The sequence below is a fragment of the Necator americanus genome, chromosome I (assembly GCF_031761385.1).
Source record: "Necator americanus strain Aroian chromosome I, whole genome shotgun sequence".
Lineage (NCBI taxonomy): Eukaryota > Metazoa > Nematoda > Chromadorea > Rhabditida > Ancylostomatidae > Necator > Necator americanus.
Genome location: NC_087371.1, coordinates 5,844,205 through 5,867,248, shown reverse-complemented (window position 1 = coordinate 5,867,248; position 23,044 = coordinate 5,844,205). Strand labels below are relative to the sequence as shown.

The window sequence follows — 23,044 nt, the reverse complement described above, 5'->3', positions numbered from 1 at the left end:
TTCGCTACTGATTTCCAGCATCAAGTATCATGCTTACTGTTTCGGATAAAACTCAACGCAATGAATTAAATCTACAATCAAATCAGATCGTTCTCACCCAAACATGTTGTTTTGAGAAACAACATTATTAATAAATTTCAGAACATATTAAATGAATTGATTTGCTTTACTACTTTTCGTTTTCAGCCGAATACCAGATCAGTTTGTGATTGTGATTTTTTTGTTGTTGTGAACAGCCGCTTCAATTCTACTGCTCTAATGATATGTAATAAAGCATTTCCCAGTGAGTTGCAGTGAAATAAATGCAGGAACCAAGTAATCTTCATACGCCCTTTTCCCCGAGTCTTTTGCGAGGAGGAGCTGTAGGCATCGCTGGTAAGGATTCGGAGCCGACCATCCGAATCTTAGGAGAGGAACCAGAGCGAGAACTCCAAGAACTCGCGCTGGGCAAGCAACAACAATGCCCTAGCCACTCTGTATCCTACGGGCTTGCCCATCTCCCGCTCCGATTTCCGCTTCGAGGGGTTTGGAGCTGCCCCACCTTTCTGCAAACCCCAACCCAAGTGATGCAAATTGGAACAAGATTAGCTGGCGCACGAGCATTCATAAATTCGGTTTATCTGCAAGACAGCAACACAATGTAAACAACATATATTATACACAAACACTTCACTATGAATCGGTACCGATCGGACGATCCAAAATGATAATTGGTTCTCGGCTTCTAAGGGGTAGATGGTTAGCGGTTTGGTTGCCGTTGGAGCCACCAGTGGTGATGTGGTTGAGAGTGGTAGTTGGTGTGCGCGTGAACATGACAATATTGCGATACCAAAACACGAGACAAAACGCACACTTGAAAAAGGAAATGAACTAATCATCAAGTGCTAGGAGTCAGGGATTATGTCCTGCGTTTGGCAGGGGAAAACTTCACATTGTGCCATTCGGAGTCTTTACTTTGCGCCGGCTGGTAGCGGCACTCGTGCTTTACTATTTAGTATACTGCGATTACTGTCCTGGGTTCTTAAAGCGATACTCACAAGGGAGAACGGAACCGTCACTACGCTTTCAGCATGGATATTTCCATTAGACATTATTACTCGTCGTTATCGCAATGTTCTCCAAATACTTCTCTAAATTTTTTTGGTGATTTTTTTCAGGTTTTTCTTTACCTGACGGGCATGTTTTTACCCTCTTACCTCAGTCTAATGTAGTTTCGTAACTTCTAGTGTTAAAGGAAGCAAATCTAATTCATTTAACATCGTATGCCCCACTAATAAGTGTGTTCAGAAAATTGTCATCAATGTTGTTGTTTCTCAAAACTACCGATAAACTCGCCGACATCTGCAGTGGTTTTTTTGATTTAATCTACTTACATTGTTCATAACCCTAAAACAGTAACGTTCTCGAACTATACGTAAAACTTTCAAAGAAAAGAACAGCAAATAGTTACAACAAATAAGAGGAGCGTCAGAAGAAAAGTGAATTAGGGAGAAAATAATTTTACTCTGACCTTCTATGTGAGGTAATATTCAGTTGTTTCCCGATGTACCTTACTTTACCTTACTACTTTCAATTCCTAAAAGTCCCACAAAACTGGATGTTTTTACTAAATTCTTATGCTAGAAATATTCCACTACTCTGAGTGAGTATAACTTTAATTTAGCAAGCAGTGATGGAGATGCGTCAGCCTTGATCCAAACAGTATTTGTAAAGCTGTCCTAAAAGTTTCAGAATGATCCCTTCGCTCTTGTTGGTGCGACTAATAGTCTTCCTCATAGCTGCTCGAATAGCATCGATGAGGGTAAGCACGACTAATCATTGATAAGCCGAATAAAAGAAATCATTTAACCACTTTTTTAAGGTAAAACAGATCAACATTTTCAAGAATGCAACGGATGAAGATGTTCTTCAACTGAGAAATAAAGGAAGGTTGGCACACACGTTTCCTACCATATTTATAGTAGGAAACATTCTATAAAATCATCCTAGAAGTTCACTGCAGACTTCTCCCTTAACGCTGAACATGATAGTTGATAATGGAGCTCAGTAGCGAAAAAAGTTAAATTGTTTACTGCAGTTATGAGCTGAAAAATTGTTCTTTTGATTTGCGAGAAATGCCAATTGCACTAGGAATTAAAGAATTATTCATGGTAAATAATAACGGGCTTACACTGTCACGTGTTCATGGTAGGATGTGTCCCAAGACGTCGAAGTGATCTATCGGCAGTGGAAAGGTTTAATATGGGATGAGAAGGGTCCCGCTGCACCGAATTCGGGTAAAGACACCGGCAAAAGGTAAAACAGCTTTAGATGAGAAATACGGGGTCAGATTGGCCCATAAGGAGGCTAGCAATGATCCTGCGGCCGGAAGTGGCGCGACGCCAGAAATTGGAATTAGCGAGATTTTTCAGCAGCACTCATTTATTCCAAGCAGGTTTGTTTTAACGTAAATGAGATATTGTGGACCGTTTCATGGGACTGATACAACGTGTATCCAATGGTACACGGCCGTATGTCTAATTCTCTGCGGTTACTCACACAATATTTGCTGGGTCATCTCTTAAAAAAACTAGACGAGTGTTTGGAGACAACTTCTGAAATAGTAGTTAACAGTTTACGTGATGTGACGTAGCACCACTGTGTTTATCAGAACGATGATGGTGTTCATGTCACTTCACGTTTGTATTCTATGTTATTTGCTGAGTGGAAAGTCAAAAACTTTTTTCAGTACTACGGAATATGTTTTCGAATTGCAACGGTATCGAAAGAATATAGGTGAAAAATCAGATTTGAATAGCCTCTAAATTTAGGGTTTTCTAGTCTAGGGAATTTAGGGATTTATAGCAGGATGATAACAAGATAGACCATCCATTAGTTCGTATATTTCTTGGAAAAGAAGTCTAAAAATCGTCTTCAGCAAAGCATTCAGATTGTTTCATTTTCATATGGTAATTCATCCGTGATGTGGTGGTATGTTTGCGATTGCAAGAAGCTTCTCTATTTTTTGTTACGGTATGCTTTGTTTTCGCTCCTGTAGCATGTGAAATAGTCCTGCGGATCCCTTCATAACATATCTGTTGTCTACCTTTGAAATAAGTTAATCCTTTAGCTTCCTGATTCGCATTTGTTTACATAAGCGAAGTGATCAGCTGGAGAAGTATGAAAGCGCGGATTAGTCTGAACATCCGGCTAGCTTTCAGACAGGTATCAAATATTTTGACACCTGTCTGAAAGCTTGCCGGACGTTCAGACTAACTGCGTCTGCATCGTCGATTGCTTGAAGCAGTCATAATCCCCAAATCTTCCACATCTATTTGTTCCATGAATAAGTAAGACTTGCCTGCGCTGGTTAAGAACGCTAGGTTTGTACAACTGTTGGTTCTCACAAATAGGAAACGTATAGACCTTTCACGCCATCATTAACCACTGCGATTCTAAATTCAAGTCGAAGACGAATACGTTGACACATCGAAACATATCGATCAACTTCAAACACTCTAACCTTTCTTTGTTTCACATCACTATCGTAAATTCTGTTCAAATTTTCTTAAACTAACCACAAGATTTTCTCTAATATCCGGATACCTATCGATATTCTACAAAAATTTTAGAATGGGTTAGACTTGATAAATTTGTGATTTTTTCCTCTTGTCAACAAGTGCAATTTCTACATGCCACCATTCAAGCAGCGCAAATGAAACAGTAATGTTTTTAGTGCGTATCACTGCGTGCTTAAATAGAATGATGGTAGTGAATCATGTGTATCATCGTTTGTGCACTCCTTCACGTTGTCGTTGGTGTGTACTGTTTAAGAAATCACCAAAGCACTGCAAGAAAGCGCTTTCCTGTGACTCTTTCTTTAAAAAGTATGGACTAAATCCACCTCCCATTGCCTTTAGAGTTCTTGTGAAACGTCCACAGAGTAATTATATTTTTTTTTAGAACAATAAGTAACGGTATCAAGAATTTGGTGCAAAGTAACAGATAACAAACCGAGTACAAACCACAAATTGAAGAATTTTTTACTGCCGTATGCGTATTTTCAGCAAAATGTTCAACGCACTTCATAGCGACTCCAGCTATAAATGGAATGAGAGAGATTCGCATGGAAATTTTGTCATACCGTTTACAATTAATGCAAACTACGGTACTTCTATACTCGAGTAATGTTAGAGACCCTCACATAAACAACAGTGTTTTAGACGTAAGGCAAATGAGAATCATTGCGATAGCAATGAGACGCATAGAAGACAACACGTGCATTCGTTTCAAACCATGGACGAATGAACAGAGTTACATTCAGATCGAAAATCGTGATGGGTAAATAACTCTTTTTTTCTCTACAGATAGCTTCCTATTATTTCGAATTTTTCCGCTTTTCTGTGCAGAATATATTATCACTAGCAAGAAAAACCTTGATTCGAGTAATTTTCGAAATGTTCTGCCAACAGAACATCAGAATGTTGTGCAGTAAGTGAAAACAGATTAGAAACCGTTAGATTGCATGAATCGCAAGAGTAAGCATTCCCTTTTGGAGAACAATGGCTTAATTAGCTCTGTTAGCCGCTTTTCGCCAAAATCGCCGAAAGATCGAAAAGGGCAGATGAAAATGTATGGTAAGATGTTCCGCTGTGTATCAACGATGGAGCGATGGCTCGAAGTGTGGCTGTAGTGCCCACCGTGCTTTTTTATCCCATTGGAGTCGATAAATTGATACCCGACTTGTATAGGACGATAAAAACATTGAGATGATACTTTAACGGTAGAAGACCTCAGTGGAAGTGACCGCGCTGGAGTCACGTATTGTAGTTACGACAACACATTCTTTTAAAGATGCTGGGCAGGTATTGGTCGTCTCGGAAGTAGAAGCGAAGTATCGCTACATCACAGCGATAAGGGATCGTAAGTTCTTACCGAAGTTGATATTCGGTTTCGAATTAACGAAAACAACTAATGTTTCTTAGGTGCTTAACGAACGGAATTGTTATGCATGAATTGATGCACGTAATAGGACTCCACCATGAGCACTCACGGTACGATCGCGACAACTTTGTCAAAGTGCACTACGAGAACATTAAAGAGGGTGAGCTAATAAATAAACATTCCACTGCAAATTCAAATATTATCGCCTAGATGAATGGTATAATTTCGAGAAAGTGAATCCTGACAAATTTACGACACACGGTGTCCCATACGACTACATGTCGATCATGCACTATAAAAAGGATACGTTTGCGCGCCCAGGAAAAATATCCATCGAAACCCTCAATCCTAGTTATCAGGTTTGTGGCTAAGAGGAGTACAGCATCAGGGACATATATTCCGGTCTCTCAAACGAATGAAAATTTTTCAGTCAGATCTATGGTTGTTTTCACAATTTTTTCTTGAAATTCGAAGATTAATCTAAGCAACCGTTAACCATGCCAAGTGCGTTTCAAAAATACTTCAGTGCCTAACACACATTCGCAAATCCGTGAAATGGAGGAGCTCAATGAACTCTTCGAATCCCTTCAAAATATAATGCAACAAAAATTGAGGAGGTTGATAATTCGTGCACAGAGTGATCATGGCTGATTTCGACGGCTGGGGCTAATTTCAAAAACGCCTCTGTGTTTTCTAAAAATATGACCTTCACGATATACGATACTTACTATTAAATTGAAATACGACCTCTGATAATTGCAGCGCGCCATTGGCCATGCAACTGACGCCTCACGACTCGATTATCTTAAGATCTGCAGGACGTATCAGTGTAAGTGGTGCATGGGACGGCCAACTGGTACTATAATTATTATCCCACCATGCGAAGATTTTATTCCCAGGTCCTTCAAAACCTTGCAGGGAGTTTTCGATTATTCGGAATGGAACGGAAATGGAGGTCGAATTTTTTGTTGCGCAACTTGGGCAGAGATTGAAGAGGGCAATAAGAAATCACCGTTCAATCCTTTTTTCGGATCCTAGAACTACTATTGTTGCTGACCTGATATTTTGCGAAGGTCAAATAAATAATTGCACTATGACTCGTTTTTCTGGCACGCTTTCCTTAGGATCCTAGGGGCTTCTTTATGTGCTTGCTTCTGCTTTCCTCTCTCACTAAGACTTCAAAAATATTCGGAATAAAAAATAGGAAGGATTCAATATTGAAGTATAGAGATATATGATACAGGGTATCAGTAAACGCAAGACACGCATTTGACTAGTTGGAAAACAATAAAAAAAATGAAATCATCATCAAATGCAATAAAAGGGAAACCTTTAAAGTTCATTAACTATTCAGTGCAGTTCGATGGCCAGCATTTCCTGCCCCACACACATCTATGCGATACTGAAGCTCTTCGTACCCACGGTTACGATCGTCTGATGCAACTGAGTGAATAACCTGTGATTCTTTGTTTTAAATGATAAATGTCATAGACACTTTCTTTGTTCACATGTTGCTTCATATAACCCTGAAGGTAAAACTCTAAGGGCGTCAGATACGGGGCATCCCAGAACCTCTGCAACTCCGCCGGTGGAGGAAAGTTGTATCCAGAAACTTATGAGCAATCTTGTCATAGTGGTGAGGTGCACGGCCATATTCAAAGTTTTCACCTTCTGGAAATTGTGGCATTACATATAATTCCAACATGTGATGGTAATTGCCTGCAGTCGAAGTGTGAACGCCAAAGAAAAATGGGTCCCCCACTTTAACAATCATCTAGGCAACACCTCACCTTTACTTTAGACATGTTACGTCCAAACTCAACGTGGGCACGAGGAATTTCAGCATTCAGACGTTGTGAAGAGGATGAAGATGTCCTGAGACACTGATTGCCGCCTCTATTTATAGTCTTGTGAAGAAATCGCTGATCGTTGTTGATCTCATAAAGAATATCCGCAGCAAACACAAATCGTTTGGGTCTATACGCAAGTTCGACAATGTGACAACTCGATCCTAACTGCAACGTTCAACCGCACAGTTTCACGGGTAACCGCATAATCAGTAGCTCTGAGTTGCATGTCCGTTATTCCAGCTGTGGAATGACGATGAAATTAACAGCATTTTGCAAGATTTATGTATCCCGTTTAGCCAATGGATCTTCGAGAAGATTTATTAGTGGCCTAATGTTTCTACAAGCTCGCCTTTATTTGAGGGTCCGAAAATGTTTCGAGTTTCTTGATGCAGACCATATCTCGTCAAACCCCTTCTCTCTCCTTGTTAAGCCTCAATATTCTTTCATATACACCATGCAATAACTCAAAAAAAGGAAAACAGTCTGACCAGACTCCTACGAGGCTGTTGAACCACAGCTTTCCTATAGATTCTAACCATGGTATCTAGTAATATGCGAATGATATCCATGCAATCTCCAATCACGTTGCTTATTCCTGTGAAAATGCAATGCTGTCATCGAACTTCCAACCTGTTTCATCAGCCAAATGTACTTTGATGCGCAATGTCATCAGCCTTAGAGTTTCTAAAATGTAAATGACAATGCACGCGAGAAAAGCGGTTTAGGTTTTCTTGCCGTTTCTCGGAAAAATTGCAGTTCTGCATCCTTCTTCTTTCGGAGTTTGTTCTCTTTAACCTTAGAACGATATTTGTAGATGTTATGCCGGTGTTAGTCTTCTCGGAGGCAGAAGTGTACTAATGCTGGAAATGCACATCAGGACCTACAATCGGTCCTCTGAGAAAAGAGAGTAAAACAAGTTAATCAACAGATATTTTGTTACCATGCATCGCAAGCTTGTTTTCATGTTTTCCATTTGGAAAACCAAACCAAAGGGCTTATCGTGAACCAAGAGCGACCTTGGGGCTGCCCTGAGACGCGGGTGGATTCATGGGGCAGATTGCCTGCTTCTCTTTGCCAGGACTGACCCATGACGTCCTTTTGCGTGCTATGTTAGGATCTCTTTTGTCTGTTTGACTCAGCAGTTCTTCCAGCGCTCTATCACGTGACGACGTTAGCAGACACTCCTGGCCCAACTAGGAATATTCTAACCACCAACAGAACCCTTGAGAGACGTTGAGAGACGTCTCTCGGAGTTTAACCGGTGCACACAACACCTATCCGCTCATCGCAATTGCGACGTAACTGCAATGTCCTGTCTTTGCGACGCAGCGGAATATATATCGAAAGCAAAGCATAGATGGCCTGATCACAATATGAGAAGAATCGACTATTGATGGTCTAAAAGAACGCCAGATAGTTTACCAAGAGATGCTAAACGCCCACAAGTAAGAACGGCGACGAGATGGGGTGATGTGCTCGCAACTCGGATGGACCAGCTGAGATCCCAGCTGGATACGGCTCTAGGTCACTGACAAAGCTTGCAGAGCATCTTCCATGACATTGATGAGGGAACGAAACGGGTGGAAGAGACGCTGGAACCCGCACGTCCATTGATAACAGGCCATCTAAGTACCTGAGCATCTACGTACTTTCGGGTAATCTGAGTGTGGGTATTATAACCGCTTCAAGAAAAATTTTTAATCTGTAGTTAGCAACGTTATAAAATCGTATGAGGAAAATGGCGGAATAGCAGTAAACCCTGCCTTCACTTCTAAACATCGCCTCACAGAAATTGGGGAAGCTGATGTTTTGTACAGAGTGATTGTGGCCGAACATGGAATGCTCTGACAGGTTTTTTCGAATGCACCTTCGTGTTTCATAAAAATATGACCTTTAGAAAGTTCAACAATCACTTGTGCAATGAGTTGGTGCCTTGTAAACTTTGTCTGTAGGAGTTATAACCAAAAGGACGCTTCTTCTAGCGATTATGGCAAGGCCTCGTACACATCAGTGTGACAATCATATAAATGAAGCAAATGCCGACTATGGCAGCCATAAAATTGATGAAGTGGAACCGAGCGACTGAGACTTCAGCTCTTATCTCCATCCCATCACAGGACGCGGACGGTTAGTTACGCTTACAAAACATCTGTTCTCATGAGTAATACATGAGTTAATACTTGAGCATCTTAGTCTGCCGCAATTCAAATCCCCCATTCTGCTGCACCCTGCTCCGAGCACGAGTCATCAACTGCACATTTTTCGACCGACGACGTTGTGGCTCCACATGCAAAGCGACAGAAAAAGGCAACTACGACCCTCTTTCGATCGCTTCTAAACTGACATACTAAAAAGATCGAATAAATGACTGCTGCGCGGCTCGCGTTTTTGATGAATTCTTTGAGCTTAAGAGACCATGGGACACATTAGATCTCAAACAGACCTTCTGTACTTCTGAGCACTCTACTAGCAGCAGTATTAAAAAATGAAATATTTCAGATATAATTGTTTTCCGATTTTGACAACCCATTATAAGTGCATTATATTGAACATTCTTCTAGCGAAAGCCCCAAACTAACACTGCACGACCCGGCACACACGACCCTTTTGCTTTCTGCCAAAGCGCACTAACCTGATTAGGTTGGATTCGTCTTTGTAGTGAAGCAAAAAATCAATAGTACCCTCAGTACTAACCGTATCTTCGGGAAGAAATACTCAAAATACAAAACCGATCGAACGGCTAGAGTCACGGTAATTTTAAGGGTGATTTTAAATTCACTGATTTAACTCATCTTTTCGCTAACGCTCTGGAATTTTCATGCCTAGAACAATCATTTTGGATAGCTCAAAATGTCAATGAGGCGATCTTTCGTGTAAAGGAGCTTCAAAGTCTTAGGACCAGCTTAGAATCAGGGCCAAATATGGAAAACACCACAATCTACGTTTATAAGTAGAAGGTTGCTTCCTCCTTTCTCATTGCCTCTCACTTGTAGAGAACATGAACAACCACTTCTAGAATGCCGAGTTACTGACAGCGAGGTCCGTAACTCACCACTGGTTTGGTAGCTCTTGTCTTTTCGTCGTAGTCTCTTCGATGAGAAAGCGTCGTAGTCGCATCGCACTCCGTTGCGAACTGGTGCGTGTTTGAAACGCAAATAAACTCTCAGCGTTCCCTTTCGATGGCTGCGACGGATTGCGATTGTCCCAAATGCTTGTTCAAATCTGCTGCAATGGGTAAGGCAGGCAGTGCGTTCGCTGCTGCGTTGCCAACGACTTGGTTGGTAGCGGTTGGAGAGGAGATCGAAAGCGACAAGAGGTGCTTGAGTTTGTTCTCCACACATATAATTTCGTCTCTCCCGTGTCTTGCAGCAACCCTTTTGCGCCTTCTGCCCCTTAATGGCCACCGACCCACAGCACGTGATCTTCCCCTCTTTAGCTTCCGTGTCTTTCCAAAAATGGTCGAGCTGGTTTTTGAGTTCCGTAATCAATGTGCGAATTATGCTTTTACTTAATCGAGGTGCCTGCGGAGGATTTGCAGTAATTAAGATCGTCCTCTTCCGAGGCGTTCTCTTCTATTACTTCCTGCCCCTCTTCGTGAACGTCCATTGATTCGGATTCTTTAGCACTCTAATGGGCTATGATGCAGAACGAAATTTCTTTCAATTAATTACATTTTGTCGTATGTGACGTGCCAGAAAGCAGACAGTTCGTGTGGGATGGGTCGTACGGTGTCAAGCTTTGGCTATAAGAATGTTCATTAATATACACTTAGAATAGGTAGTCCGAATCGGTTTGTTGCATGTATGCATTTGTTACACTTACACTGAAGACCTAGCGATAATCGCTAGGAGAAATCGCGATAATCGCTGGTCCTTTTTGTTACAAACCCTTTTACTACATTCACCTGTAGTAGAAGGAGCCAACGCATTACATTAGCGATAGTTGAACTTTCGAGACGTCATTTTTTCATGGACACTAACGTGCATTCGAAATAACCCGTCAGAGCATTCCATGTTCGCTATTATCACTCCGTACAAAGCATCAGCTTCTCCAATTCATGTGAGGCGATGTTTAGAAGTGAAGGCAGGGTTTACTCCTATCCGCCATTTTCCTCATTCTATTTTATAACGCTACTAACCACAGATCAACATTTTTTCTTGAAGCGGTTATAATACCCATACTTAGACTACCCGGGAGTACGTAGATACTTAAATACTTAGATGCCCATTCCCCAATGAATGTGCGGGCTCCAGCATCTTTTCCACCCGTTTTGTTCCCTCATCATTGTCATCGAAGATGTTCTCAAGCTTTGTGAGTGACCTGAAGCAGTATCCAGCTGAGCTCTAAGCTGGTGCATCCGCGCAGCAAACACGTCACCCCAGCTCGTCGACGGTCTCCCTTGTGGGCGTTTAGCATCTCATGGGATCCGTTCTTTTCGTCCATCTATCGTCGATTCTTCTCAAAATGTGATCGACCCACCTATGCTTTGTTTTCGATATATATTCCGCAGCGTCGAGAAGACGGGACATTGCTCTTAAGTTGAAGCTGCGAAGGGCGGCTAGGTTTTGTGTGCGCACTGTGTGCTTTAAACTTGAGCAGACATCTCTCAGGCGGTTTGTGAGTACGTTCCTAGATGTGGCAGCGGTGTGTTCATACATCTCCGCTGCGTAACAGAGTACTGCAAGAACTACCAAGTCAAAGAGATGAAACAGATTCTAGCACAGCACATAAGAGGACGTCATTCTTGGCAGAGGAGGTACAGATAGTTCGCTCTATGAATACACCCGCGTCTCATGGAGGCACAAAGTCGCTCTTGGTTCATGGAAAGCCGCCAATCCGCCTTCTGCGAACGTCCCCCGTGCACTCTCGACTAATCGATTGTGACCTCTCCAATAAGAAAGATTCGTGGCTTTTCTGGAAGAATCAAGAACATAAAAACAAGCTTTCGATACATGGTGATGGAATATCTGTTAATTAACTTGTTTTACTCACCTTTCTCAAGGCACCGATAGCAGGCCTTGATGTACTTGTGTCGATAGGAGACCAAATCCTCATACCATTGTCTTACCACATGCATAGGTTCATGTAATATGATTCCGTCCTCCAGGCACCTATAAAATAGATTTGGTTTGCTTCTTGTATACGAATATGAATGCTTAAAAGGAAAATGCAAGTCTCCGTAGGGCTGCTATCCAGCATTAGTGAACTTCCTCCTCCGAGAAGACGATCGCTGGTATAGCATCTAAAAACAAAAAGTTAAGGAAAACTAACTCTGAAAGCAAAAGGATACATAACTTCAATGTCTCCGAAAAACGGCAAGAAAAAATAAAACGCTTTTCTGGCGTGCAATATCATTCACATTTAAAAAACTGGCAGAATGCTGACCTTGTCAAAGTACATTTGGCTGGTAAAAGGAGGTGGGAGTTCGATGAAAGCATTGCGGCGGCTCAAGAATGAGAAACGTGATGGATTTAAGTTTAAAATCAATTAATTTTAAATTTAATTTCAAAAGAGTGCGATATACAGACGAGAGAAAGAATAATTTGTAATTATTTAGAAGCATTCTGGATCTCCGTGAGAAATCCATCAATGAATTGCAAAAATGAGTACTTAGCAATTTGTAATGACTTTATGTCGCTTGTAATATTCCATTGGCTAGAAAATTGTTCCACATGCAGTTCTTTATAATTATACAGACACCAATACTTAGAGACATGGCAAAGCGCATAGATGTGTATGTCTGTGTTTGCTTGCAATGATTGGGATTGTATAGATATCATTGGCATATTACTAGATACCATGGTTAGAATCTATAGGAGCGCAGTTGTTCAACAGCCTCGCAGGTAGGAGTCTAGTCAGACTGTTTTTCTATTCTGAGTTTGCATGGTGTATTTGAAAGAATATCGAGGCTTGGGAAGGAGAGAGAAGGACGAAGATGAGACCTGCACCAAGAAAATCGAAACCATTCTCAGACCTTAAATAAAGCCGAGGTTGTCGAAACATCAGGCCACTAATAAAGTTTCTCGAAGACCCCGTTGGCTTAACAGGAAACATGAAAAGTCAGAGCCAGATAAAGTCACTGGCGTATCAATCCACTTGAGATGCGCCAACGAGTTTGCTGGAATTCGTAATCGATGAGGTTTTGGAACGCGTGTTGGCCTAAACAATGACTGGCTGGGGCCAGCCGATGATCAAGTAAGTGTTCTCATCCTCATAGACAAATCTGTTACCATCTTATCAAACTCCGGAGGGATGAAAGGCTTGGTCTGCACTAAGGCGGTTTTCCAACCCTCGATCGCGCGGCTACAACGGACCTCTAACCGACTGCGCCACACCTGCACTAACGGAAAACATAAATCTAGCAAAGCGGTCATAGTTTCATTGTCATTCCACAGCTGGATTAAAAGACATGAATTTCAGTGCTGCTGCCTATGCGGTTATTCTCGAAGTTGTGCGGTAGAGCGCTGCGGTTGGGATCCAGATGTCACGTTGTCAAACTGGCGTAAAGACCCGAACGATTCGCGTTTGCTACAGATACAGCTTCATGAGATCAACAGTGATTTGCGATTTCAGCAGAAGATTACTCATTTTTCCAGAGGAAACCCATTTTTCTCTGGCGAGCAAAGTTTGACGGCAGACAACTACCACCACATGTTGGAATTATATGTAATGCCGCAATTTCCGGAGGGTGCCAACATTCAATATGGCGGCGCACCTCAACATTATGATATCATAAATTTCGGGATTCAACAATCCGTCAGCGGTGGAGCGGCCGGGGTTCTGTGAAGCCAAGTATCTGAGAGTTTTACCTTTAGGGTGATATGAAACAACATGTGAACAGAGAACGTGTCGACGACATTAATCCTTTAAAACAAAGAATCACAGGCTATTCACTCAGCTGCATCGGACGACCGTAACCATGGGTAACTTGAGTATCGCATAGATGTGTGGGGCAGGAAATGCTGGCCACATCGAACTGCACTGAATAGTTAACGAACTTTAAAGGCATCACCCCACGAATCTGAGGTGGTGCAGATTTCAGGTGGAGTATTCGTATACAGGATGGGAGACTACGGATAGGGGGATGATTCCGTCCATTTCTTCCTAATTGCCGTAAAAAAAACGGCCCGGAAGATACGGCTTCATTCGTTTTGGCGCACCATTTTGTACAAGAGGTTCGATTGGAGCGCGCCAGTCTTGTGCGGCGCCGCATCTTCCGGGCCGTTTTTTACGGCAATTAGGAAGAAATGGACGGAATCACCTCCCTCTACGTAGTCTCCCATCCCGTATACGAATACTCCACCTGAAATCTGCACCACCACAGATTCGTGGGGTGATGCCTTTAAAGGTTTCCATTTTATTGTATTTGATGAAGATTTCACATTTTTCTTGTTGTTTTCCAACTAGTCAAATGCGTGTCTTGTGTTTACTGACACCTTGTTTCATATATCTCTATACTTCAATATTGAATCCTTCCTATTTTTTGTTTCGAATATTTTTGAAGTCTTACTGAGTGAGGAAAGCAGAAGCAAGCACATAAAGAAGCCCCTAGGATCCTAAGAGAAGCATAACAGAAAAATGAGTCATAGTGCAATTATTTATTTGACCTTCGCGAAATATCAGTTCAGAAACGATAGTAGAGCAATAGTTGGCTCTGGAGCAATAGTCGGCTCCGGTTGTTCAACCTTGCCGCCGCCGCTACCGCTGCTGTTCTGCCCCATGCACTTTAAACATTGATACATCTTGCAGATTTTATGATAATCGCTGGGAGAAGCATCGTTTTGTTTGCCGATAACGTCCTGCAATTGTCAAAGATCGTAATTGAATTTACCAGCAAGAAAAGTACATCGCAGTGGACACATTGAAGTATTTTTGAAACGCTCTCGGGATTGTTCAAGAGATTTCTTCGAATTTCAGGAAAAAATAAGCGTAGATCTGAATGAAAACTTTTCATTCGTTTGAGAGACCGGAATGTATGTCTCTAATGCTCTACTCCTCTTAGCCACAAACCTGAAAACGAGGATCGAGCGTTTCGATGGCTATTTTTCCTGAGCGCGCAAACGCCCGCTTACCATAGTGCATGATCGATTTGAAGTCGTATGGTACACCGTGTGTGTTAAATTTGTCAGGATTCACTTTCTCAAATTCACTCCAATCATCTAGGCGATAATATTAGAAATTTGCATTGGAATGATTATTTATTAGCTCACCCTCTTTAATGTTCTCGTAGTGCACTTTGATAAAGTTGTCGCGATCGTGCCGTTGTTGTTCATGAAAGAGTCCTGTTACGTGGAGCAATTCATGAATGATAATTCTGTTAGAAAAGCACCTAAGAAACATTAGTTGTTTTCGTAGATTCGAAACTGAATATCAACTTCGGTAAGAACGTACGTTCCCTTATGGCTGTCATGTAGCGATACTGGGCCTCTACCTTCGGCACGACCAACAATTGCCGAGCATCTTTAAAAGAAAGTGAAGAAAGTGTTATGAGAACTACAATACATGACACAAACACGGTCTCTTCTACTGACTTGAAGTGGCCGCCAATGTATCATTTCGACGTTTGTATCGTCCTGGACAAGACTGGTATGAATTTATTGACTCCACTAGGATAAAAAAGCACACTTCGAGCTATCGATTATCGTTGAATCACATCGGAACATTTTTTCAAACATTACTATATGCCCTTTTCGATCTTTAGACGTGTTTGGCGAAAAGCGGCTAATAGAACTGAATTAAGCCACTGTTCTTGAACAGTGAACATTTACTCCAGCTATTTAAGCAACGGCTTGTAATCTGTTTTCGCTTGCTGTACAACATTCTCACGTTCTTTTGGCAGAGCATTTTAAATATTCTTTGAATCAATGTTTTTCTGGCTAGTAATACCATCTTCTGCATAGAAAAAACGAGCAAATTCGAAATAACAGGAAGCAATCTGTAGAGAAAAAAAGAGTTATTTACCCATCACGATTTTCGATCTGGATGTAACCCCGTTCATTCGTCCAAGGTTTGAAACGAATGCACGTATTGTCCTCTATGCGTCTCATTGCTACCGCAATCATTCTCTTTAGCGATTCGTCTGAAACACTGTTGTTTATGTTAAGGTCTCTTACATTACTCGTGTATAGAAGTACCGTAGGTTGCATTAATTGTATACGGTATGACAAAATTTCCATGCGAATCTTTAATCTTATTCCATATTGGAATGGAGTTGCTATGGAGTGCGTCGAACATTTTGCTGAAAATAAGTATGCGGTAGTAAAAAATTCTTCAATTTGTTGTTTGTACTCGATTTTGGTTGTTATCTGTTACTCTGAATTTTGTAGGTAATTTTTGGTACCATTGCTTATTGTTGGAAGAAGCCCATACTTTTCAAAAAAAACGTTATAGATGAGCGGTTTTTCTACAGAGCTGTGATATCTTAAACAAAGTCAAGGTGAAGACGTGCACAAACGCACACATCATTCACTACCACCATTCTATTTCAACACACAGTTACCTGCACTAAAATCATCACTGTTTCATTTGCGCTGCTTAAGTGCTGACATGTGGAAACTACACTTATTGAAATGAGAAATAAAATCACAAAATAAGCAAGTTTACGCAATTTTAGAATTTCTATAGAATATCGATAGGAATTTCGACACTGGAGAAAATCTTGTGTTTAGTTTAGGAAAGGTTGTAGAGAACATACGATAGTGATGTGAAACGAATAAAGATAAATTGTTTGTAGCTGATCAGCTTTCCAGTGCCGATAGACTACTTCGACGTCGTAGGACACATCCCACCATATTTTGCCATTTTCCGGAGGCGTTGCCCCATTTCGACATAGTGGAATCCGTCTCGCCTCATTCCGGAATTTCGCAGCAAACACAGACATGTACACGTGACAGTGTAAGCCCGTTTTTATATACCATTAATTACCAGGTGCAATTGGCATTTCTAGCAAATCAAAAGAACAATTTCCAGCTCCCAAATGCAGTACTTTCACAACGGTTTAACGCCTCATAGTGGAGTGGAGGTGACTCTAGGCGTTAAACTGCGATGCACAGCGGAGGTTCATCCTCCGGCAGGGTCTCCCAAGCTGAGAAGGAGTTCAATACATCCGAAATTCCGACTTCTCGGAATCGGAAGCCTAGCTAAGAGTAAATCACTGCTAAGATTCAACATCGTCCTGGCAAAAGGTCGCAAGGTGGCTCCCTGATCCATGTAGGTTGGGCGACGACCTGTGGTGAAAGCTAAGCACGCCGTGGCAAGGCTGCTTAGTTTGAGGAAAAGTGTTTTTGGAGGTACAGCATATCAGCTGCCTCAGTACCTTGTAAACTGGTTCCTGCCTTCTCAGATCGGACGGTATGGCGACTGGTGAGAGGCGATCAAATCTCAGGTTGCTCAGGACCTCATTGATTCTGGACCAAGGCGACACACGCACGACTCGCCATAGAGACTGTCTCAGACTGTGTACTTGCTGACCTGCATGCCCTTCTTGGAGCAGCAGAGCGTATCAAATTTCACCTGATTATTCTGCAGGAGACCAAGTGCAGAGGGAGCGACGTACGACAGATAAAGGACAGTACTCCCGTCATTCGTGAAGAGAAGTTTTCGTCGCGAAATGTAGGCAATGTTGGTTTTGTTGTGCACCCATCTGTCATCCATCTGGTCGATTCTCACGAGATCCTGTCACCTCGTCTGGCCATTCTTCGCCTCCGCCCTCTGCGCTAAAAACCCATCAGTATCATCAAGTGCTACTCACCAACATCAGCAGTTGATGAATCGCGTTTTACGAGGAGCTGGAGGAAGTAATCCCCAACGAGAAGTCTTTCTACAAATTCGTTGTCGGAGACTTCAACACAAAACTAGGAAAGGCCACAGAAGAGGAATACAGGATTGGAAGATTTAGACTAGGGGACCGGAATGAAAATGGCAATCATCTCGCCGGACTGTTGTCCGACGCTCGCCTCTTTCATGGGGACTCTCTTTTCATGAAGAAAGATCATCGTCGGTGGACATGGGAATTGCTCAATGGCGCGACTCGTGCGGAGATCGACCACATACTCACCAACCGGAGGTGGTGTCTACTTGACTCCTCAGTAGTACCATCCTTTTGTAGTGGTTCTGATCACCGACTCCTTCGTGCGAAAATACGACTAAGCCACACGATGGAAAAGAACATCTGCTATCGGCAACGAAGGAGAAAAGAAGTCGTCTACGACGATTGCGTACTCAAGGACTCCTTGTCCCAAGGTGACTGGCACATCGAGGAGGACCCAAATATGGACTACGAGATGCTGCTCAGAGGATTGCGAACCTGTGCTGAGCGTGCCTCGAAGCCGCGCACGCACGACGGGACTCGCACGTCGTGAGATGGAAATCATAACGGAGAGGTTCTACTCGAACCTTTTCCGTTCATCAACTCCTGTGTCAAGCCCAATCATTCCCACTGGTGAAGCTCCACCACAGATTCTCCCTTCGGAAGTACGAGTCGCTATCAAGAGCATGAAACCTGGCACAGCTCCCGGACCTGATTTCATATCAGCAGAATTTCTTCGGGCTGGTGGCCAACCGCTTCATGCAATCTTAGCAGCGCACATGACATCCTACCGTCAGAAAGAAAAGATTCCAGACCAGTGGAGGGCCTTGTGAGCCGTTTTTATCCATAAGAACGGAAACCGAGAGGACCTTCCGAACTACCGTCCGATATGCTTGCTGAGCGTGTTTTGCAAAGTATTCACCAAGATCAACCTCACGCGCATATCTAGGACACTGCCTGGATGAAGCCCAGCCTCAAGAACAAGCTGGATTCCGCCAGGCCTTGGACCACATCCAGACCGTGACGAGAGTCATAGAGGTTTGCCGGGAATACCGCCTGCCCCTTGTTTTAACTTTCGTCGACTATGAGAAAGCCTTTGACAGCGTAGAAACAAATGCAATATTGTCAGCGCTGGTCGATCAAGGTGCGGACGCGTCGTATGTGAGGACATTAGCCAATTGCTACTATCGATGCACGACTAGGATACAGCTTTTCCACCGCCCTCTCACCATACCCATTGGAAAGGAGGTACGACAAGGCGATACTACGTCGCCGAAGCTGTTCACGGCTGCATTGCAATGGATAATGGAATTACTTTCCTGAGAAGAAAGGGGCATATGTGTTGATGGAGGATTTCTCTCGAACCTTCGTTTCGCAAACAACATCGTTCTCTTTTCGAGCAGTACCAATGAAGCAGAAACGATGCTCAACGAATTGAACGAAGCATGGAAGAGAATAGAACTGCGAATAAACAGGAAGAAGACATAGTTCGTGAAGAACGCCTACTGCGAGGACGGACAAATACAACTTGAAGTCTCCCAAATCGTGAAAACTTCCTCGTCAGGGAAGCTACGGACCGACTGACGGACCAAGATCTTGGTGCCCATCTGTTCGACTCGACAGTTCTTCCAGAGCTCTGTTACGCAGCGGAGACGTGGGCAGAAACCGCTGCCACGTCTAGGAAGCTACTTACTGCCCATAGGGCCCTTGAGAGATGTCTACTGAAGTTTAACCAGCGCACACACCTAACCGGTCTTCGCAGTTCCGACTTAAGAGGAATATCCCGTCTTTGCGACTCAGCGTAATATCTACGTCTTTGCGACCCAGCGGAGCAAAATACAGATGCGCCGTTCACATCATGAGAAGAATCGACGATAGATGGACTAAAAGAACGCTAGAGTGGATCCCAAGAGATGCTAAACGCCCTCGAGGGAGGCCGAAAACGAGACGGGGTGACGTGTTCGCTACACGGATGGACCAGCTGAGAGCTCAGGTGGATACGGCTCAAATACCTCATCAACGTCACTATTGAAACTTGAGAATATCTTGGATGACAATGGCGAGGTAACGAAACGAGTGGAAGAGATGCTGGGGCCCACACGTGCGGTGAAGACGTGCCATCTATGTATCTAAGTAAGTAAATGAGGTAAACAATTTCACTTTTTTCGCTACTGATTTCCAGTATCAAGTATCATGTTAACCGTTCGGATAAAACTCTGCAATGAACTTCTAAACTTTGAATCAATCGTTCTTATCCAAACATGTTGTTGATAATTTGCTAACAAACACATTATGCCTTTAAAAGACCATTAGCATGGCGGAAAATTTCTTAAAATGTTTACTCCTATGAATATTGAAGAAGAAGTGTATGCCAACCTTCCTTTATTTCTCAGGTGAAGAATATCTGCACCCGCTGCACTGTTGAAAATGTTGATCGGTTTTACCTTGGAAAGTAGATTAAAGTAGAAGTTGATTTCGTTTATTCGGCTCTTCAATGATGAACCAAACGCTTACCCTCGCCGACACCATTTGAACGGCTATGTGGAAGACTATTAGTCGCACCAACAAGAGCGAACGGATCATTCTGAAACGTTCACGACACGCTTACAAGTACTGTTTGGTTTAAAGCTAACGTGCCTCCATCATTGCTTGCGAAATCAAAGTTATACTCACTCAGAGTAGTGGAAAATTTCTAGCATAAAAATTTAGTAAAAACATCCAGTTTTGAGAGATATTTAGAACAGATTCAATGGCAGTCAGAAAATGTGTCCTCACTTCAAGCAAGAAGTGCATCGGGAAACCACTGAAGATCAGAGTAAAATAATTTTTTGCCTTATTTATTTTACTTCTGATGCTTATCTTATTTATTGTAACTATTTACTATTGTTTTCTATGAAAGTCTTACATATCCTACGAGGACGTCACTGTTCCATAGGTATGAGAAATACGACAACAAAGTGCATAAAATCAAAAAACTACTGATAATACTCGAGTTTATGAATAGTTTGGAGAAACAAGAACATTGATGACAATTTTCAGAACGCACTTATTATTAGGGCGTTCCACGTCAGCTGAATTAGATTTGCGTCCTTTACCTCTAGAATTTATGAAACTACTTTACTTTGTGGTTAGAGAAACTTTAGTGAACAACGTCAGTTTCGCATATGCCCTGTCAAGTCAAAAGCTTGAAGAATCACCAAAAAATTTAGTAAGGTATTTGGGGACCGATGTAATAACGACGAATAATAATGTCAAATGGAAATATTCATGTTGAAAGCGTAGTGATGGTTCCGTTCACGCTAGTGTATCGCGTGAAGATTCCAGGACAGTAATCGCAGTATGTTGGTAAGAAACGGGCGTCGTGAACGGCCGTCGCGAGGTAAAGACTCCAAATGGCATAATATAAAGTTTTCCCTAGCCAACCGCAGTATATAAGCCTTGACTCCTGCACTCGGCGTCCAGTTCTTTTCCGTCCTTTAAGTCTGTTTCACGGTGTGTATTGGTATCGCAGTATTCTCAAGTTCGCGCACCATCTAAAACTGCGTAATTACATATCGATGACGCAATAGAACTGAATCGGCTATTCACACAAAACAAAAACCACAATCACAAACTGATGTGATATCCGGCCGAAAACCTCTACATCAAAGAGTAGGGCAATAGATAACTCAAATAACTGGGCGGTAAGTGATGATGGGTACCAGTGTCGGTACCATCGCATTAAATTCGAAAGTTTTTGTGCTTTTCGGACTTGAGAATTTATTAATTTTGTAAAATCGACTTGAATGAATGTTGATCCTTGAACAAACTGTGTACCTAGCACTGAGAAAAACAGAAGTTCAAAAAAACCAAAGCCTACACGAATTCAATATTGATTAAACGCTGCGCCCCTATTTGAAACGATGTAGCGCATTGAGGAATAAATCCAAAACAGAGTGCATTACAGAAAACAAGCGATGTGATAACTTTGGCAGGGTGAATGTGCGATATTTAAATATGTAAGAAGTGCCCATCTTGATGGACTTCTATTATTCGTGAAGTTCGCTTCCATATCCTGCGTTGGCAGAACATTTGCATAGAATAAAACTTTAGACGAGCGCCGTTTCGAAAACACAAACGAATGAATAACTGTGTAATCGTATAGCATTTACACAGATAAAGTATGTTTTAAAACTCGATTATAACAATTTTAGCCTTTTAGAAGATACCGAGGGGCTACATCAAATGCGACCATCTGTAGTGTGACATCTTCAGAATTTTTCCGTTCTCACATATTTTGAACGTGAACCTATCCAATTCAGTAGGCTGACTCTTAACAATAGAATTGTGCCTGATTTAGTAGAATTGTTTCACAGAACTGTTCAACATTGGCCGGAACAGTTTCATCTGCAAGTGGAATTGTTGAACTCTAATGTTTTCCCTTAAAATTCAATTATCTAGAACAGTTCAAAAAGATAATAATAATAAGCACATATAAGATGTATGTATATGTAAGAATATGACATCAATGTCTCATGCAGAACAATATTACGTGAGCATATATACCCAGTATTTAACTTATCATTGGGGATATAGCTCGAACACATGTGACCAATTTTTGTTCATTGACGAGAAGAACGGACGAGAAACGATAAAAGGGGTTATCAACGGGTGAACTTGTCGTTAGTTCAAAGTGAATAATCAAAGCTGCTTGCACACTCCTTGAAGCGTGTTTGTTATTTGAAGTCACGTCATTATTTGTTTCTTATTTTAAGTAAGGAAAAAAAACAAGAACAATGAATAAGTATCCTTGAAAATTCATCCTTGGCAACATTCAGATCAAAACAATGTTTTTTTCATTTTGCAAATGTTTTCTATTTTACTCAAAATAGGACTATTTGAAGAAAATTTAAAAAACACTAAAAATTATATTTTTTTTACGTTATTACACATTACTCATTTTAATGTACCCCAAACTAGTTTTGGGTGGACGAACGCCAATTTAGAAACTGTTATCTAACACATCATTCCATTTTACTGCGTTCATACATTTAAGTTCCACCTTAAACCCCAAGCTTTATCCATTAATACAATAAATAAAGAAGGGGCATACGTTTATTAAATTTTCCAATCCTCGCTTACATAAAATACAGTACATAAAAACGTACGAAGGACGGAGGAGACTACTTGAATCTCTCAATAAGGTAGACGGAGTCATCGTCATCCGTCTACCTTGAACGTCCTATGAATATGGAGAACGACAAGGAGGAAGAGCTGAACAGAAGGCGAGAGTAGCATTCGCACCCGTCAAGGAAGTAACGGACCAACTGACAGAGCAAGAGCTCTGTCCCTCCACCTCTTCGACGAGACGGTACTTACCGCGCTCTGTTACACAGCGGAGACGTGAGCAGACACTGCTTCACGTCCGAAAAATTTTCGAACAACACACAGTGCCCCTGAGAGACGACTTCAATTGTTTGATCGC

At 41.9% G+C, this 23,044-nt stretch overlaps 3 protein-coding genes across 5 annotated transcripts; 2 read left to right on the top strand and 1 right to left on the bottom strand.

Annotated features, from left to right (window-relative positions):
* Positions 1-1,732: 1,732 nt before the first annotated feature.
* On the top strand, positions 1,733-6,055 carry RB195_004636 (uncharacterized protein; the record flags this gene model as incomplete). 3 transcript variants are annotated; one of them, XM_064182568.1, is made up of 9 exons in its annotated part: positions 1,733-1,801; positions 1,862-1,929; positions 4,047-4,147; positions 4,203-4,320; positions 4,834-4,902; positions 4,965-5,083; positions 5,134-5,282; positions 5,686-5,752; positions 5,823-6,055. In XM_064182568.1, 9 exons carry the CDS (start codon positions 1,733-1,735, stop codon positions 6,053-6,055), a joined length of 993 nt encoding a protein of 330 aa, XP_064033835.1. The 3 variants fall into 3 exon arrangements, with proteins under 3 accessions (XP_064033835.1, XP_064033836.1, XP_064033837.1); XM_064182570.1 differs by having other exon boundaries at positions 5,842-5,915; XM_064182569.1 differs by having other exon boundaries at positions 5,686-5,779; positions 5,842-5,915.
* Positions 6,056-14,392: 8,337 nt separating this feature from the next.
* On the bottom strand, positions 14,393-20,163 carry RB195_004634 (uncharacterized protein; the record flags this gene model as incomplete). The annotated part of the gene is made up of 8 exons (XM_013439355.2): positions 14,393-14,572; positions 14,784-14,932; positions 14,984-15,102; positions 15,165-15,233; positions 15,735-15,852; positions 15,908-16,011; positions 19,957-20,024; positions 20,095-20,163. 8 exons carry the CDS (start codon positions 20,161-20,163, stop codon positions 14,393-14,395), a joined length of 876 nt encoding a protein of 291 aa, XP_013294809.2.
* RB195_004635 (uncharacterized protein) lies at positions 17,126-18,903 on the top strand (the record flags this gene model as incomplete). The annotated part of the gene is made up of 5 exons (XM_064182567.1): positions 17,126-17,135; positions 17,227-17,393; positions 17,558-18,129; positions 18,197-18,372; positions 18,530-18,903. 5 exons carry the CDS (start codon positions 17,126-17,128, stop codon positions 18,901-18,903), a joined length of 1,299 nt encoding a protein of 432 aa, XP_064033834.1.
* Positions 20,164-23,044: the final 2,881 nt, after the last annotated feature.